At 42.6% G+C, this 19,920-nt stretch overlaps 1 protein-coding gene across 4 annotated transcripts in view; it reads right to left on the reverse strand.

Moving 5' to 3' along the window:
- Window positions 1-964: 964 nt before the first annotated feature.
- Window positions 965-19,920, reverse strand: part of SLC2A12 (solute carrier family 2 member 12) — a 30,640-nt gene continuing 11,684 nt past the window's right edge. Inside the window, exons 3-5 of one of the 4 annotated variants that reach the window (XM_041469693.1) lie at window positions 4,892-5,014; window positions 2,562-2,694; window positions 965-1,256 (exon numbers count right to left, since the gene is read on the reverse strand). In XM_041469693.1, the coding sequence (XP_041325627.1) occupies window positions 1,160-1,256; window positions 2,562-2,694; window positions 4,892-5,014 (353 nt within the window). In that variant the 3' untranslated portion in view covers window positions 965-1,159. Of the gene's footprint in view, window positions 1,257-2,561; window positions 2,695-4,891; window positions 5,102-15,074; window positions 16,195-19,920 lie in introns of those variants that run through there. The other 3 variants (XM_041469696.1, XM_041469694.1, XM_041469695.1) reach the window with 3 other exon arrangements.

Genomic DNA, 19,920 nt, shown 5'->3' on the forward strand with positions numbered 1-19,920 from the left:
TCCTATCTCCTCTTCTGTAAGGCCACCATCAGTTTAGATTAATTTATTATGCAAATCATAGAATCAATAAGGTTAGAAATGAGCTCCAATATCGTCGAGCTCAGTCTTTGACTAAACACCACCATGCCAACTAAACTACGGCACTAAGTGCCACATCCAGTCATTTCTTGAACGCTTCCAGAGATGATGACTCCATCACCTCCCTGGGCAGCCCATACCAATACTTAACTGCCCTTTCAGTGAAAAAATTCTTCCAGATACCCAGCCTGAACCTTCCTTGGTGCAACTTGAGGCTGTTTCCTCTCAATCTGTGACTGATTGCCTGAGAGAACAGGCCTACCCCCACCTGGCTACAATGTCTTTTCAGCTAGTTGCAGAGTGATGCATTTAATGTCCCACATTAAACAATCTGACAATGTTTTCTGAGGAGTATTTCCTAGGTCACTGAATCCTGGCCCTATGGAGAAAACGTATGTAAAATTCCTCTTACAAGTTGACTGTACTCTGCATTACAAATAATTAAGTTCAGCTGAACAAGATAATTTTTCAAATCTTGTTAAGCTGAATCCTTAATTAATTTATAAAAAGTTTATATCAGTAGCTCTGCACTAATGTCATCCTTTGGATTACATAGTTTTCCATTTTTTGGACATAGCATTGGACATAGCATTTTTTCCATAGCATTGTTTTCCCTAACTTACCGAGAGAGAGTTGTTCACTCTTTTCAGACCCATTTTTGCTAGCTTAAACAGACCTGTCCTTGGTAGGCTCCTCCTGCTGAGACTCTTTCTTCTCCTTGGCACTCCGATTCTTCTTTGCACTTCTTCCAGACTGAACTGTCATTGAATATGAATAGGAGAATTGTGTGCAATATTCCAATTTCCATTCACCTCCTGTATGCAAGAGGTAATCTCAATGGGTCTGAGGGATGCTAGTTTGAAACAGACAGAGTCTAGATTTCCAGTTAGTTGTAAACTATAACAACCTTTAATGTTGGCTGTAAACTGCCACTGAAAGAAGTTCTACCAAGAAATAAAAGAGAAAATATCCCGTGTATAATAACAATACCGCACGTCCCATTAGAGTGTGATCATCACAGGGCATTTTACTTTTTTTTTTAAACAGTCCTGTGGTGAACGCTGCTTTGCTTGCCCCGCGTCTAGTAGAGCTGCTCTTTCTCTCTCTTGGCAAGTTCCACCGGCACCAGTTTCTCTCTGCGCTGGCTCACCCCGCACAAGGGCGTCCTCACGTATTTCCTGCAGAAGCACAAAACCCCGCACGCGTTGGCCAGGGCAGGGATGGGGGCGCGGCAGGACGGCAGAGCGCATCCCCGGAGAACCACCCCAGCGCCCGGGATGGCCCGGGGTACCCCGGGATGCCCTGGGATGCCCCGGGATACCCCGGGATGCCCCGGGATGCCCTGGCGGCTGCCGGCGCTCCCCCGCCTGCCCGCGCGGGGGCGGCCCCGCCCGCAGCGCCGGCTCCGGCTCCGGCTCCGGCTCCGGCAGGGATGGGCTCCTTTCCCTAAGAGGAGGGGAAGGGACAGCCCGAGGGCCAGCGGCAGCACGGTGGTTAGTCCGTAAAATAATTAGTCTGTAAACAAGGTCCTTCAAGCCTGGCTGAGTTGCAAATATTCTCCTGTAATCTAAAAGATACAAATGCAGGATGATACTAAGATGCTCACACATTAATTACTTTTACTGCCAAAATAACGTATCTAGACTCATAGGTTAGTTTAGGGCAAAAAAGGCCTCTATAATCATCAAGTCCAGCTGTTAACTGAACACTGCTATCTTCACCATGAGACCATGTCCCTAAGGACCAGATCTAGATAATTTTTGAACATCTCCAGGGGTGGTGATTCCACCACTTCCCAGGGAAGCCTCTTCCAACCCCTTACCACTCTTTCAGTAAAGAAATTTTTCCTAATATCCAATCTATCCTGGTGTAATTTGAGACTGTTTCTTCTTGTCCTGTCCTTGTTGCTTGGGAGAAGGGACTGACCCTCATCTGTCTACAGCATTTAGTAAAGATACAAGAAAAGCTCATCTACAACAGCTATCAAAATCCACATGGAGCCTTGAAGTGACATCCAGAACAAGCCAGTTTGAAATACAGGATCTCTCCTTCCCATTTCCTGCATGCAACCCAAAACACACAGTCCTAAATGCAAGATCAAAGTCACCCACCCATCCAGGAATGCCAGACAGCAAAAGTGCTGGGGAGCCAGCCTTGGCTGCAGGTGGACCTCAAAGCTGTGCTCAAAAAACCACCTTGCTTTAGGGCCAGTCCTTCAGCACCAACAAAATGTTTGGTTGGCTGCTGAGATCAGCATGTGCAAGCTCAAGCCTTGAGAGAATCAGAATTTTCTTTAGTTTCCTTTTTTTTCAATAATTTCCTTTTTCCCAATAGTTTTGGGTTTTTTTTTTGGTTTTTTTTTTTTTTTTTTTTAGTTGTTGGGTTTTTTTGGGTTTTTTTTTTTCTTTTTTTTTTGATATGTGGTGCTGAAAGGCTTTGTCCCTCTGGCATTTGGGGGATGCAGTCCCATGCTTGGTACTTACTGTTTAGCTAATTCCATGGATATTTGCTCCAAAGAGCATCCTTTTGTCTCTGGTATAAACATGATAACAAAAGCCAGTGATGCTAGACTCATTATTGTGTAAATGAAGCACACCCAGGACAAGCCAATGAGCTCTACAAAGGAAGAAAACGTCTTTTTTAATTTTCAAATACTGACATTCTTCTTCCTGTTGCTGTATTTTATAGGATACAGCCCCTAATGCACAGGAGAAGTTAGAAAGAAGCCAGGCTGCTATTCTTAGCTCAAATATATTGAAAAAGAAGAGTGGCTTTGCTTTTTCTAATATGCCTTAAGAAAGAAAATTAATGAGTTCCTAGTGGTCCACTTAGCATGAACCTATTGGTTTCTTTTATTTGCAATCACTCTGGATGAAAACAGTGAGTAGCCATTGTTATTGGTTTGTGGGAAGGCAGTGGGGATCATGAGTGCCTTGGATTTTTGCCTGGGTCTGGTTTTGGTGTACATTCTTTCTTGGAGTAAATCCAAGCATTTTTCACACTGTTACAGTTGTCTCCAGCTAATCCTCCCCACCTGTCAGTGCCCAGCATTTCCACTATGAGTCACGGGTGCTGTGCCAGAAAGTGATCCAAGAGCGAACTCTTAATGGGGCCATCCAAGAACTAGTGGCTTTCTGGGCTTACAGTCCAGGGCCAGGTAGATCCTCGGGCTGAGGGATGCACTCTGCAGCCCCTGGAAAGTAAAGCGTGTACAAACCCAGCAGCGTGCTGCAGCCCCCTTAGCCCTTTTCCCTGCTAAGATAAACCTGGGCAGCTGAGACATTTGCCAGTTGTGTCATGAGCTGAAAATTGCAGCTGAAGCTCCTGATCCAGCTGGTACCTCTGCATCAGTACCTAAGTGCAGATGCTGCTGGCCACTGTGACCTCCACGTGTATTCATTTGACAACAGAATTCCCAATCCTGCCTTTCCACCACAGACGAGGAATGCATATTTGCTTGTACTTACACTGTCATAAATCCAGATTAGACCCAGTTAAACCAAGTGAGTTACTGGGGCTTTACAGTTTTTGAAACTGAGACCAGGATAACAGAGGAATGTACATTAACAAGTAATGCTGCATGACAAGAGGGGACCTCCCGGTGAAACAGCTGACACTGAGCACCTGAGGTGTGCACCAGGTGGTTTTGGGGATATTTCCTTAGGAATAACTCAAGTCTGGTCCAAGGACTGAGCAAGTGTTGGCAGCCAGACTACCTACAATATGCATTTTCTTGTTTGGTTTTGTCCAAAAGCTTGTGCAGTTCAGGAGTGCAGTTCTGTGATGCAAAATGATGGGCAGTGAGTGGGAGTAACTGGATGGTTTTCTTTTGAACAAGACCCTTGAGCCAATTAAAGTGAGACTGTGAGCACAGTGAACTTTACCTGTCATATTTTTCCTAGTTTTAATCAAAATAGTACTCAGGATGGAGGATGTGGGTTTTTTCTTTCTCTCTCTCTTGCTTTTTTTTTTTTTGGAAAGAAAATGCAAATGTGAAACCCAGTTTAGTTTTAGTTTAGATCACATTCATTTTCAAATCTGTCTCAAAAAATATCTAATGGGATAAAAACTACCTTGACTTTTTGCGTGTTGATTGTCTGCCTCTGGAGGAAAGTAATGTAGACGTAAGGGAAACCTGGAATTTCTGCTCTCTTATATATTTTGATTTTCAGCACATATTTTCCTCACAATAAGACTGAAAACTAAAATTTACAAAGCCTCATATAATTTAAAATTAGAGAAACAAATTTGCTAATCAATAATTTTCAGCATCAGCATTTAACCTTCCCCTTTGATTATCATCAAATTAGAAGTCATACATGGTAGTCTTCTACTTTCTTGCATTCAAATGTGAAGTACTTTTACCTCACAAAGACATTTTTTTCCTAAAGAAAATTTTCTGAAAGCCGAGACATTCTTGTGAAAAGGAATTAATTAAATGGGATTGTGTTTAAAAATGTCTGATCAGAAAAGCTGTGGTCTGATCTAGAACAGAACTTGCATTGATTTCAGAAGATGCAGGACTTAATCCTAAACATTATGTCTTTTCAGCCTACCAAGGCAATGGTGTTTTTAAGGCCTGAGTTTCACAGCCTGTGCAGTGGATGTGCCAGCTGGCCTGACAGCCAGCACTGTGGGGCTGAAGTCACTGGCACAAAGGTGTGGTGAGAATGGTGAAGTTACACCAACACCTAAACAGAGATCTTGTCTCCTGGGCTTTCACAGCTGCAATTTTAGCAATGCTATTGTATAAGAGAGACTTATTTTGCCCACTAGGAGAATATCGACTTGGAAGGATACGGAGAAATCTTACCAGTTACAGTCAAAAACGTCAAGGAGATGAGGAGGTTTATACCCCAGTTCATGCTAGATGTCAAAGCCATGGCCCGTCCTCTGATCCCACCAGGGAAAATTTCACTCAGGACCAACCAGGACACTGAAATACAAGGAAAAAAATGTTTCTTTGGAAGAATGGCTCTCCTTGCTGTAATTCTAGGTAGTCCGTGGATTCAGGCGAAGCCACCTGAAAGAATAAGTTGATTTTCAGGGCGTTAGTTTTGAGAGGATCCACACTCTGCAGGCAGCACGTGCAGCAATCAGCACCACCTGGGATCACCATCCCTTCATCCCTGTCCAGTGGGTGCCTGAGCCAGTGACAGGTGGCACTGGATGGGGAGGTGAGCTCTGACTGCACATCTGGGTATGAAAGCGAGTTCTGACTAAATAACTCTCGAGTGACGTAACACTAATGGAAGTGGGGCAGCAAACCAAAGCAATCTTCAGCCTCAGAGGGGCACTGTATGTTTATGCCACCTTATAAATCAACCTGCCACACTGAACTATGCTTGCTATTCCAGCTCTCTGCTCCACATAAATGAGATTGCTGAGGTATAAATGAAGAGAGAGAGACTGATTTTTGACTTCTTCATATCATGCCACACCACACCACAGGTGATCTAAATGCTGGTGCTGCTAGCTCCCAAAACCAAATTCAGACATGAAAAGCTGGCTGTGTAATCACCTTGATAGCAAGAGGAGGGGAAAAAAAAAAACCACATATTTTTGTACTGTTCCTGATTATCAGAAAACAAATGAACAAGAACCCATACACAAGCAAACCCAAAGCCCAGCCAAAAACCTGCTCCACCCTCTCTTTTTGTTGACAAGCAAGATGCATTAGCAAGAGGTTGCCATGTGGAGAGGTTGTGGGTTGGCAGATGACTGGCACAAGAGCAGCAAGGTACACATGGGTGAGCTGTGTCTTCAGGCCCTTGGCCATTATAAATTGCTCATCTGTGCTGTTATTTCTGCAAAATGACAGATAGGAGTTTACCCAGAACACTTGCACTGGGCAATCTAAAAGATACATTTTAAAACCAAGCTCCTGTATGTCCAAGTGTGTTTCACTGGTAAAGGTAGGGAAAAAAAAGGTGGTCCAGGAGGAAACTAAAAAGGACTAGCTTAAATGGGGAAAAACCCCCTGAGTTTAGTGTCAACACAGCAGATTTGAGCAAATTCTAGATTTCTTAGTACCACAGATTTGAATTAATTTTTTTTTGTGGACTTGGCCCAGATTTTTATATTTCTTACAGAAAAATGAAAAAAGCTTCACTCCCACCATGGGAGTAACCCAGAAGAGTGATAATTTTGTAACAGAGAATCAAGACCACTCTTCATAATGGCCTAACCCTGCTGGGCATAGTCAAGTGGCCATAACACAGCCGCCACATCTAACAGCAGCCATAGAGAGGCTTTTGTTTCTTTCTTCTTTTTTTTTTTTTTTTTTATGACTTGGATCACATCAAGCTTTCACACACTTGCTGCTGACAAGACAAATGTTGGTGTAAAGAAGCACCCTTGGTGCATTCTGTGGTGTGCCTACAGACAAAGAAGGAACTAGAAGTGAACTGACTTCTCAGGCAGAAGGCATCTAACCCTGAACCTGAGCAAAGTCATGGGGATGTCATGATTGTATTCAGCATGCCCTCAGCACCAGGGCTATTGAAACTAGTATTGTTAGTCACAACACTTCAGGGCCTGAAAAGCAAAGCAGCAAGTAAGCAAGAGGCAAAGGAGCCGCTCTGAGGTGCGCATTCACAGCCCCTGCCGTTCATCTCCACAGGACAGCCTGCCAGCCAGCACACAAGCTCGGCTGCAAAAAGTGTTACACATCAAAAACTGGCAAAAGGGATATTTACAGTCACATTAGAACTAAAATAAAGGTTGAAAGAATCCAAACCCACTTTCTGCTGGGCATAAACCAACATCCAGGAACAAAGCAGTGCTCTGGGCACTGGAGGATGGCTCATGCTGCAGCTGAAACGTGTGGCATTGCAGCAACTCCAATACTCCAGTGCAGTTTTCTGACGACAGACTGGCCCTTTCAGCCTAACTGATAATTTGTCTGGAGGTTTGAATTGTGTTGCTTTCCTGTTAAGAAACCAAAATAAGTACTTGAGGATCTGCATCAGCTGTAACAGTGGTTAGCTGCTTTTATTGCAATCACTTATTTAGTTTAGACAGATGCCACCAAAGCACCAGGACTGTTCTTCATGTCTGCTGATGGTAGCTACACCCGCTGGCATGGCCCTGACCTCTGCTTAGCTGGCAAGCAGTGGATAGGCTCGTTCCCCCAGGAGAAAGAGCAGTTGTAGAAATCTGACACTACAGTCTGTTTACTCCTTTCCCCAAGCTGAAATAGCAATGACCATCGATTCTTTGCTTTTAGCACCTCTCTGGGATTGTGTTTACTATTTGTACCTTTGCCAAAAAGCAGCAGCTGCTGAAGGTGACTTGCTCTGGGGAAGCCAGCAGCTAGTTTCAGGCTCCCATTCATAATGACTGCCACTGCCTTCTGTGCTGTGCACACACACTGCAGAAATTTAACCTTCATGCTCCCAAAGTCGCTGCCAAGCCACCCTTGTGCTCTGCCTTCACCAGCCTAAGCAGTGGCATTCTATAGGGGAAATCAGCCTGTCCTTGAAAAGAGGATCCAAAGACCACCCCCCACCCCCCATCTGCTGTGTAATCCAGCAGTATTTCCAAAGGATGCTGCGATAGCAATCACGCTGCACACACCCTGTAGGTTTCAGTGTCTGCTCCGGCCACCCCTGGCTGGTGTCAGTGGAATGGATGGGAAAAGAGCTGGTGATCCTCAGGTGAGATGTAGGTAAGAGATGAGGCTATGGGCTGGGCAGCATGATTCTCTGTGCTGGATTCAACAACTGTGGGGTTTGTTGCTGCAGGCAGTAACTCACCTTTGTTGATCCGCAGTGTGTTGTGTGCTGACAGCAGTTAAGAAAAATTGTGCAGCTTAATGGTCCTTTATTATGGTACAATACAGAGAAAAGAACACACACTGCAAATGCAGAAAGGAATACTGCATTGACTCAGAAAGCTTTACTGTTTAATTAAATATCACAGAAACTAGATGGCCTGATATTCCTTGCCCAAGTGGAAAGAGAAGAGGATCCAGATATAATATACAGCCCCATGACCAGGATGGTGACATCCACCTCTAAACAAAGTCACAGGGGCTATGCAAGCAGGAAACAGAATAGTAATGGAAGATTTCAGCTAGCCCCATTAAGATTGAATAAATCATGCATAATTGAGCACAGTGCTGGGAGTACATTTTACATACCAGACATGATGGTTCCTTTAAGCACTTTGTTGGATATTTAATGAGAGAAAAAAAGGCAAATCGTGCTTCAGTGCTGAGCCTGGGTAGTTCAAGATGCAACCATGAGCAAGATGCTCTGTTACACTGGTTGTAACATTTGAAATTCAATATTCTTGTAGAAAGGGAAAAGCCAAGAGCCTACCACATTTTGTTTTGAAAGGAGAACAATATTAACATAAGCCTCCTTTCTATAAAGATCAGGGTAAGGGCTTCTGTGGTGCTTCAGAGGATGTTTAAACTACATGGTTGAAGGCTTAAAATATACATACAACCAAATGAATGAGAAGTAACTCAGCACAGATAAACTACTGAATGGAGAAAACTGTTAGAAATAGGAAAGTGCCTTTAGAAAAGGTGTGGAGGGGACTTTCTTCAAAAAAAAAAAACAAAACAAAAAAAAAAAAAAAAAAAAAAAAAACAAAAACAAAACACAGTATGATTGCTGAAATGTTACTTGCAATATCATCACCAGGCAGCCAAGTGTTTTGAATGTTCTGGCTGAGAGGATGAGAAAAAAAAAAAAAAAAAAAAAAAAAAAAAAAAACCCACAGTATGATTACTGAAATGTTACTTGCAATATCATCACCAGGCAGCCAAGTGTTTTGAATGTTCTGGCTGAGAGGATGAGGGGCCAGGGATGGAGGCAGTGACATCCCAGTATTAAAGAAACACTCCACTGGGATGCAGGAAGGGATCACTCTGCTAGACTGTACCAAGATCCTAGCTGGAGCTAGGATAAAGCCGAGTAATATCAGCTGGAAAGGGGATGTGTACAGTGTCTTGAAGAAGAGTCCTAAGGAAAATCATGTCATTTGGAAAGAGTTAAGGAACACAGTGTTAGAAACATATGAGACGCTGTGCTTTTCAGTCTCAAAGAGCTTTGGTGAAGTGTTGTGGGATAGAAGAGCAGTGGGCTTAGTCACATTTTAAAAGATACAAACCAAGAGAATCCAAGTGAAATTACCAGATACAGCAGTTAGGTGAGGCAGAAGGCTATGCTTTTTCATACAATGTGTATTTCAGCTGTGGAACTCACTGTCACAAGATACTTCCAATATGAAAAATATTGGTCAGTTAAATCATTAAATGCTGGGTGTCAAGCATTATTTCTCCATATGTGTGAGAAAAGATCCATCCACAACTATCACTCACAATAGTAAAAATAATTCCTCAATATTTTTCTTGAAGTTTTCTAAACTATAGATAGGCAGAAGGACAACTGTGCATGCTGCATTGGCCTCTTCTTCTGCATTGTCTCTCAGCACTTGTTATTCGCTGGAGGTTATATGGGTGGAGGCAGGGTAACACACTGATTAAGTGGACTTTTTGTTTGAGCCAACACAGCCCAACTAATGAACTTTATACCTGGGTTGTAAGCAAAGAAACATCTTAAACTTCATGTGATGTCTTTCTTCCTTCCTTACTTCCTTATTTCCTTACTTCCTTACTTTACTGCTATGCAGTAAATAAATTTTAAAAAGAGAAATTAACATACTCATATCAGAGAGGCAGAAATATCTGAGAATAACTGAGAAGTACCATGAGCTTGAGGGTGCTCAATATTCAAGTGACGTACATGAATGAAAAATGTCCTTGTTTTGATCTTTTCCTGCCAGGAGGTAGAAGCAAATTGGAAGCTGCTCAGCAGCTTTTATTAGTGAAATATTAGATTCCCTTGGTATTCATTTGTTCTTTAGCATTTTTTTTCCTGTACCTGCATTGTGTGAGATCAAATTCTTTATGGCGAGATTCAGAAAATGGCCATTGCAATACTTGAAGGAATTCAAGTTTCTGAGGTATATAAGCTCTGGAAAGTGATTAATTGGACTTACAGCTTAGGAGGGAAGTGGGCAGAAGTACTTTAGATTTTGAAAAGGAGGACTGTATTGCTAACAAAACAAGGTCCAAGCGAAGATAAGGAAGGGATTACCCCATGAAATAACAGACAGACCATCTAAGCGTGTGTAACAAATGATCAGTGCTCGGGAAGGATGCAAACAAGTCACTGCAAAGCTGCCATGAGATGGCAGGACTTGGCCAATGACTGGCTTTCCCAAGACTAGATTTTTATTCCAGGTTTACTAAACCCAACAGGCTTTTCATTTTCCTGGCTTCTGGCTTTTCTGGGTATCACCAGACATAGCCAGGTGGCTACCACTTCCCACTAAAGGCCAGGTTCAGCAGTAGCTGATCTTGATATCAAAGGGCACGTTGTGCATCAAAGGGGACGGCAGGAGCCTTCAGAGTATGTGGTGGTGGTGAGGTGTGTGCCTGAGAGGACACTGGGACAGAGCTGGGCTTGAGGGACACATGTGATGCTGTCACACACCAGCACTGTCCCAGCACGGCTCCAAGCACCCACATAATGTAACTCTGGCAAAGGCTTGCACAGAAGATCCAGTGAAAGTCATCTGGGGGGCTGGCAAAAGTGAGGGATGCTTAAACTGGAAAAAGGAGAGGGCAGGAGGGAGCTGATCCTTTTCCAAAGCACATAAAGGAGATATGATACACAAAAAGTGGACTTACGCTCTGCCCCACAGTTTTGTGCAAGAGGACAAAGGAGACGATTGTAACTGGCGTTAAAAATCTATGACCTTGCTTAACAAGAGACAACTTTCTCTCTGGCTCTGCCCCATAATATGAAAATTAAATGGCTGCTCAAAATTAATAACTGGCAAATACAGAGGAAATGTGCAGCTGTATTGCTTTGGAGAGCATGTAAGCTGCCAGCAGAGAGCCAGCCTGACAGGGTCAAGTCCTACCCTCTGTGTGCCCATCAAAAGGAGTGGAATTACTGCATTGCTGAGAGATGGGGGACTCAGGAGAGGCCTCAGCTAGTCTTACACCTCTGACTGCATCCTGATGTCTGCAGAAGAAGGCTATAAATATGTACTTTAATTCTGTGGCTGCCAAGGTGCTTCTCTCCAAGCAGCAGACGACTGGCTGCAAGATATCTGATGCCATTGATGATCTAGAAGGAGCTGATGTGGTGCAGCAAATTTAAATTCTTTTTCTTTTCTTCTGGTACACCACAATTCTGTTTCTAATGGTTAACCCTTTAGGCTGACTCCTTGGAGTAACATTACTAGGACAAATGGGATTTAATCCTTTTTTTCTCTGAGGCTGTATCAGAGTACATAACAATTGTTGCCCACTGTTTGTACTATTTGCATCACTATCTAATAGACAGGCTAAGCACTCCCATGTGTTTTTTTAAGGAACCTTGTGGTGAGCCGTTGAAATCACTCATGCCTCCTCCACTTTATGATAGAGCAGCAGGAAGGGTTTGAGGGAAGACAGTGATTCCAAAACATTACCTCCATCATCTGTGCTCTGAGAAGGAGGGCAGTGAGATGCAATTCACATCAGATTTTCCTAGTCATCCTTCCTCCCTTAACCTTCTCAACACTGTAGGGCTGCATTTTAATGAGTTTTTTGGTTTTGTTTTACTATTCAAATTTTCATCTTCATGAACTCGAAAGAAATGCTATGGATCATATGGGCTTTCCCTTTAAATGCAAGGTGTTCAATATATTCTTAAATCTGTTTTCAGTGGTCCTCAATTGCTGTCCATTTTCATCTGGAAAAAATAGTCACAAATGAGACTTCTTAGAGGTCATCCCCATCTGAAGGATTACTGGGCAAGTAGTGATAGATACATAAGGATCTAGAAATGGTAGAATTCTAGTTAACGTGATTTGTAGACCATCTTGCCCAATAAAAGTGCTCAGCAGAAAATCCATCAGTAGAATTGTCCTGATTCAGCTGGTAGAGAGTCCATTTTCTTCTGAGTACCTGGTACAGTGCTGTGTTTTGGATTTAGTTGAGAACAATGTTGATAACACACTGATGTTTTAGTTGCTAAGTAGTGTTTACCCTAAATCAAAGACTTTTCAGTTTCCTATGCCCAGTTTTCCATTCCCAGTGAGCAGATGCACAAGAAAGTGGGAGGGAGCATGGCCAGGACAGTTGAAAGGAACTGGCCAAAGGAATAGTCTATACTATATATAGAATATATATTCTATTCTAGAGTATCATACCCAGATTATAAACTGGGAAGATTGGCTGGGAACCACTGATCACTTCTCAGGAAAAGTCTGGCCATCAGTCAGTGGGAGGTGAGCAACTGCGCTGTGCATCACTTGTTTCTCTTGGGTTTTATTCCTCTCCCTCTCTGCCTCTTCCCTTTTCATCACAATTATTGGTGTTACTGTTATAATCATTGTTAGAATTATTTTTTGTTTGTTTATTTCAATTATTAAACTGCTCTTATCTCATGAAGTTCAACTTTTTTTTTCCAATTCTCCTCCTTAGTGGGCAAGGGGCAGGGGAAAGTGTTAGCAAGCAGCTGTGAGGTACTTAGTTGCCAGCTGGAGTTAAAAAAGAATGCATCACAACTTTGCTGTTGGCAGATGTGATAATAGTCTGTACCTCTTTTCAGGTACCCTAAGGAAAGTTGTTTTGAACTGATGTGTGAGATGACAATTTTGTTTGCAACTGGACATCACAGTCACCGTTTTTCTCACCCTGTTTTATGTAGACACTCAAATTCTCCCATCAAGACAGAACAACGTGCAGAGTGGCAGAAAAGATTAAAAAAAAAAAAAAAAAGGGAGAAAAAGGAAAAAATTTAAAAAGCTTTAAAGGGAGAATATGCTTACTATAATAAAACACATACTGCCATCCAAAAAAGGAATTTTAATTAAAACCTGAAATATGTATTACTATTTGTGTGTGTTTATTTGTTCAGAATATTGAATCCAGGATAATCCTTTGAGGCATTTGCAGAGGAATGACTGCAGAAGCCAGAAGCCCTAATTCATGAGGAAGTTTTGTGTGAATTTGTTCAGCTTATCACATATTTCTCTTCTACAAAGTATGCAGAGGAGAAATTACTCAGTTGGGTGGGATAAGTGAACCTGTTTTTCCAGTACCCAAGGGCTACTGGTGGTCCTTGAGGGGTGGCACAGCAGAAAATACCTGTTGTGACACAGCAACTGGGGGCAATTTAGGCATTTGCTCTTGAAAAACAGAGATGTTATTTGTGCACATGCCTCACAAAACTCCCAGTAGAAAGGATAAGCAACATTTTACAACAGTGACTTATTTAGTGAGAAGCCTGTAGTGATCCAGGTTTTTTTTAAGTTCGTAGTTGGAAATGGCTGTCCATGCTTGCTTTGGTTCCTGCTGGAGGAAGGTGTGAAGGCTCTGGGTTTAACCACCACAAAGTGTCTTTTAGTTCTGTATCTTCCATATGAGTTTTCTGCACTTAGGGTTGATTTTCCAGGGCAGCAGAAGCTGGGTGCCCTCCTGCACGCCCTTTCCTCTTGAGAAAATCTTTCTGGCTTTTCTCCCAGAGCTCAGTGTGGCACAGGAACTTGGATGCCATGGGAGAATCAGTCTCCTGACTTTATGCACTGACTTACGGTGCTCTCTGTGCTTTGGCTGACAGTCTCACCTTCCTCAGCAGAGCCATCAAGTTATGTGATTGATTACACATTTTTACCTTTTGGGCAAAACTATTTTCTCATACTTTATAATACCTGTTTTAGTTTCATGAACTTTACAAGTGAAATAAAAGACTGACTTTGCACTTGAAGTCCTACTGACAGTTTTAGTTTCTGCATAAAGCTGGTCCAAGATCATCTTGCCTCTAAAAAAATTCTTCCCCAGCCCTCTTTCATAAAGGAAACTGGATTTTAAGAAGACAGATGACCTGCAAACATTTTACAGATTTCAGTATCACAATGGTCTTGTCTCCTAGAACATGGTTACAGAAACCTTGTATGAGCTAAACTTTAAAACTGTGCATAAGTTTAAGCACAGGCTCCATTTCTGTTAAGCAATTCCTTTGTGTCAATGGGTTTTCTAATACAGAACTCTTAGTAAAGAGATATTAACACTACACAGAGCACCAAGCTCAGGATACTGACTCAAATCCCTCTTTAAGTGGAGCATAATATGCCAAACCACAGGAAGTCACCTACCTTTTCAACAGCAGATTGAACCACTGTCATTGCAGAGACACAGGAAGAGTGGCTGGGGCATGGTGTGGTCTCTCCCTCTTTTCACAGTAGCCAGGGCTCTGTCTCTCAGAAAGCAAAGCCTTTGGCCTGATCCACCAAGACTTTCCCTCATTAACATGTTAGAGTTACAAACAGGAACATAAATGTCAGTGAAAATCATGTTTCTGATTTCAGGTGCATTTCAATATATAGTTTAAATTCAGTGTTGGGGTTGAAATGCAATAACATAATAAAACAATTAAGAAGCTCCCACTGACATTCCCATGTCTCATTCTCACACAAGCAATTTTCCCTTCTTATGACCTTTTTGACACTTACAAAAGCCCTCCAAGGTTTTATCAAGTAAGATAAGACAAATCTATTAATCTGATATTTTAGAAAGCATCTCCTGCAATTTGAAATCCTATAATTAATATCCAGCTATCCAAAAATATCTTAAATTGGCTTGCACTTCACTACTACCAATCAGCCTTTGAAAAGGCAAACCTATTCCTGGGATAGCTCGATGTGTTAACAAGAGGCTTCAGATGAACTTTATCTGGGGCAAGGAAATAGGGAGAAGTGGGCAATTTACAACCCTTGCTTTATTTTTCATTTCGGTATGCCTCGTCTTTCTACTGCAGCTGGGTAGTACAGACACAGTGTGAAATAGAGGCCATGTGAGGCAGTATTTGAATAGCACAGGAATGATGAACTAGATAAGCACGTGGAGTGTCATATTCAAACCACATGGATGCATGCATTAAAAGACGATTTAGTACAAATAAACAGTGCTAGGAATCTTGTCATAAAACAAAGAATCCAAGATAAACTTTTTTATTATCTGAAATAGGACTTTCTGTACTGTTTCTCAGTGAAACATGCATATTCCCAAGGTTTATTATCTTCATTAAATTCCAACATAGCATTTAAGCACTATCCTATTTTCCAGAGTAAACCACAAAAAATCATAAAATTGAAGCTTCTAATTTCTGTGAATTTTAAGGTCAGGCCACAGCTGCTGGGAAAATGTAGAAACTCAAAAATAAAACATAGTAAACAAATATCATGCAAGGCAATGTTGAGCATGAATGTCTGTTAACATTAGATTCCTGTGCACTACAAATTAATACAACATGCTTTTAGAAGCCTGAAATACTGCTTTAATGTAGGAGATATTGAGGCAAATTCTAGGTATCTGATTTTTTTACCGATGTTTTCCAAGACAGTGCAAAACCATTAAGCTTACAATATTTCAAAACACAGGAACAGCCAACTAAGTCCATGGAAAGTTCAGGATTTCCACAGGGACAGTTCTCATTCCCGCAAGATTTTCCACTTTCAGGTCAAACATTTGGTGGCCGAGATTAAGCCCAAGAGCATTAAGGGGCAGGGAAAAAGCATCCTATGCAATCTGGATTGTCAGGATGGCAAGAGATGACCTCTGTGATCGAGTCCCTGGGCTGTACAGTGTCATGTGTCAAACCAGCTGTTCTGGGTTTTGTTACACATGCATTTAATGACTGAGGTGAAACACACGTAAAAGGCTCCCCCTTTAACTGTGCTAGTGAATCATGCTTTAACTCAGGTAGCCAGTTAATCTAACAATTACAGGACCAAAGTCAAAGGAACTATATTTGCCTCCAGTATAGTTTTCTGGGCCTTATAGCAGTATTCCAGCTCTGGGTCTTGCCTTGACTAATCCAATAAAACACATAGAGAGAGACCACCACAAACCACTCAAGATTGTATAAGAAAGACAATGATGGATTGAGGATGGATGTACTTCCTTCTTCACCTCCATGGATTTCACTTTTCTTGTGAACCCTTCAGCTTTCATCCAATCTCCTTGAGCTTTCTTGCCTGATCCTTCTTCCTTCTTCCCTGCTTTCTCCAACACTGCTTTAAAGCTGCATTTAAATGCAACGGCTCACAATAAGACGCAGAGAAAACAAATGGATTTTTAGATTGGAATAGAATAGAATAGAATAGAATAGTTCAGTACAGAGGGACATACAATGGCCATCTAGTCCAACTACGTGACCACTTCAGGGCTTACCAAAAGTTGAAACATACTACATGTGGAATGCTGTCTAATTTAGTTTCCCGGTCATCCTAAAGTTCCTTTAACAGCCAGTAACGAAGGGAGCATTTGTGCCAAAGGAAAGGTCACAGATTTCACAGGTTTCACAGAACATGCTGAGTTGGAAGGGACCCACAAGGATCATTGAGTCCAACTTTTGAGTGAGTGGCCTGTACAGGGATTGAACAGGGGTTGAACCACAACCTTGGTTTTATTCACACCATGCCCTGAGTAAGAGAGTGGGGATCTGAAAACCCCTGTTGGTGGAGAAAATATTAGCCTTTTAGTTGATAATCTGAGGAATCTGGCTCCTGCATCAGTTGGATTCCCAAACACATTGAAACATCTGTTCCATTTTAGGTACAAATTATCTCAGTTTTAAAGTATTCATTCAAGCTGATATAAATTTAACTCAGATATACTCAATATGGCAAATCTGCATAGATTTAAACTAGAAATGGACATCTATCACCCTAAACTACACTTTCATCAGTAAAAATTTGCTCTTAAGGTGTGCCCTCACTAGGGACTTGTCATTACCAAATTCTCTGCACAGGTTTTGCTCCTCCCAGGGCTGATGATCCACACAGAGAGCTCCCACAGCAGCAAGATGGTGCATCACAGTAAGGCTTGCTGGAAACCACAGTCCCTGCACCATCTTGGGGGAACCCAGCCTGGGCACCACAAAGCCAGAATCCTGGGTCTTTCATGTGGGAGGAATTTAACCAGTGTGAAACTAGTTAAACACGAAAACAGGCTTGGTGGCCTGCCAGCCTTTTCTGCATCAGGACAAAGATAAAGGAAGTGTCTGTAGTGACCACAAGCCCCTGGTTTGTTCACCTGTGTCTGTCCTCTCTTGTGCCTGCTCCAACAACTTTGAATCTGCCTGCTCTAAGTGCCTCTGCATCCACACAAGGAGAGAAGGGAGATGTTAGGGATCCCCAAATGCAGAAGGAGCATTAGTCTGAGGTGGCTACGAGTGGCTGAGAGTCCATCAGAGAGACATCCTGAGGGGAAGCACTGTCCCCAAAACTGCAATATCCCCATTTTGTGGCTCACCCTCCCCTTGTACATGGCCTGCAGACATGCTTTGCATCCACTGGGAGTCTGGACCTCACAGTCCTGGGCACTGGTGTGCTGCTCCCAGGAGTCAGCTGGTCTCTTATTTTGTAGGTAATGTGAATACTTCAGGAGCTAAGAAGAAAGAGTGATGAGCACATAATTTTTTTCCAGTTTTCCAATCAGAAATGTTCACCTGGTGGCTGAGGCTAGCAGATGGCTCAGAGGCCATAACATCCCAGCCTGAGAAGGCTTCCCGTGGAGATTTAATTTAATTCTTTAACAGGTATTTAGCAATACCAAAGTACTGCCAAGCCTACAAGCACCCACTCATGGGAGCTATGATTCAATGGGACTGCAACACTGACATGGAAAAACAGGGTTTGAAGTAAGCTCTAAACTCCTCCTCCAAGACCTGGTTATGCACTTAATATGCTGACCACAAGTATGTTAAAAATTTTTTTTTATGTTTATATCTACATGGAAAGGTAAAGGCATTTCTTTGTGCCAAACCCTGAAACCCAGGAAACACTTCTCCAGCTGCAGACACTGACTTGCCTTGGGTGTGTTGTGGCCACAGCAATCTGTGTGTAAAGAAGGCTCTAAGTGCTTGGGTCTGGGGCATCCCTGCAGCTCTGAGTTGTCACCTGAAAGAGGAGTTTGTCTCCAAGAAAAGAGCTCTAGAGTTTATTCCTTGGCTTTGAAGAGGCACAGAAAGCTGGCAGCTGCTCTAGGACATGAAGTAATAGAACATCTTTGTCCCAGGTTGGCAGACATATAAGTACCTTTGGACTTTATACAGCTACATTTTGGAGTTTTTAGGATGATTCATGTCACAAAATTGCCCCTCAGTCTCACTTTTAGGTGTTTTTGTGGATTTTCATCTGCATGCTCAGCATGAAATGCCATGAAGCCAGCAGAGCTGATGTGATTTGCTCCAGCAGATTATCCCAAAGTTCACTGGCCAACTGCCTAAATGCTTTTGCAGTTACACAGAAATGTGTTTAAAGGACTCACAGGGGAAGAGCTCTTGTGCAAAGCACCAATGCCATACATGCAATCCAAACGCATACATTTGACATCCCTCTCTCATTAAAGGTTTTCCTCATTCCACACCAAAAAATCCCTGAGATGTTAATGGATTCCCTTGAACTTCATTCCCACAATATGTGCAGAGGTACTGCCCAAGTCCTGTTTTGCTCACTTGCCTTTAATTTGCAAGAACAAATTCAGACTGGGAAAACAGATGCTCTGTTTGGTCCAGGATCAGTCTTCGTTACCTGCTTCTCAGCCTAGGATTTCTTGGAGCCACTCTGACTTCTTTTTGATAAAGAGCATTGCCCCTAGACCCCATTGCATCCCTGCATACCTGTGTGTGGTGCTACTATACTTCTTCCAGCTACTTACTGATGAGAACACCTCACTCAGGGGGATATGCAAGAAATATCAGGGGAAGCTGTCCCTGGTTAGTATTTGATCATAAATGGTGCAAAAGGAGAAGGTCAAGGCAGAAAAGCAGATCTTTGGTAATGGGTGCAATCTGACATCTGAATTTTGTTCATCAGGTCTTTGAGGAGAGCAGCAGAGCTCTGGGCACCCACTCTGTTTCAGAGAGGCTGTAGCTGCCCTACAGTTGCTAACCTCTTGCACATGCTCTATCCAAACACAGGAATCCTATACTTACAGCCTTATTTTGGAAAATAAGTCTGACATCCCAGGAGCATGGCTCTCCTTGTTCCGGCATCCCAACATGTCATATCACACACAGTGGTAAATGAAGGAAGTGACACCTCTTTTTGAGAAAGGACCTCTAGTTTTTGCCCCTCAAATGGTTTGAACAGAGCAATTGGCAAATGAGATGCTCTGAAACTATCAATTCTATGCCATTTAGTAAATGTTCATGCATGGTCATAGCCCTGACTAGATTATTTCTGTGTTTCCTTTGTGTTAAATTAATTTCCAAGGTCACACTGAGTGATCACATTTTAGCTTGGGTGATCTACTGCCACACCACACTTGTCTCATCAGCCTGCACTCACTGATGCCTGTGAAAGGCATAGCAGTGCTTCTGCCAGGCTCAGGCTTCTCCTGTCCCTCCCCTGTCCACATACAGCAGGTTCCAACGCTTCCCCTCACAAACATGTGCTGCAAACAACCAGGAGCCCCTCTCACACCCCTCACCCTTCACATGGCAGCCGGGAATGGTTTCTTTAGGGCTCTGCAGGCATCACTCCCTCATGAGAACTGCTGATCCTTGTTTGTCCTTTCTGACACACAGACAAAGGGTAACCCAAGACAAACAGGGGTGTCAAGCAAAGCCCCTTAGCTAATGACTGAATGCCTTGAAACGCCTCTGCAAACACCCCAAGAGAAATGGCATGTGCTGTTCCATGGTGTGATGCAACACTGATTTGTTGCATCTACAAAACCTCCTCATAATTGTGTGAAATTGAGTGTGAACAAGCACTTGAATTGCAGTTCATCAGACATAATTAAACTGAAACACAGCAGCA

This window comes from Pyrgilauda ruficollis, unplaced genomic scaffold (assembly GCF_017590135.1).
Source record: "Pyrgilauda ruficollis isolate IOZ18807 unplaced genomic scaffold, ASM1759013v1 scaffold24, whole genome shotgun sequence".
Lineage (NCBI taxonomy): Eukaryota > Metazoa > Chordata > Aves > Passeriformes > Passeridae > Pyrgilauda > Pyrgilauda ruficollis.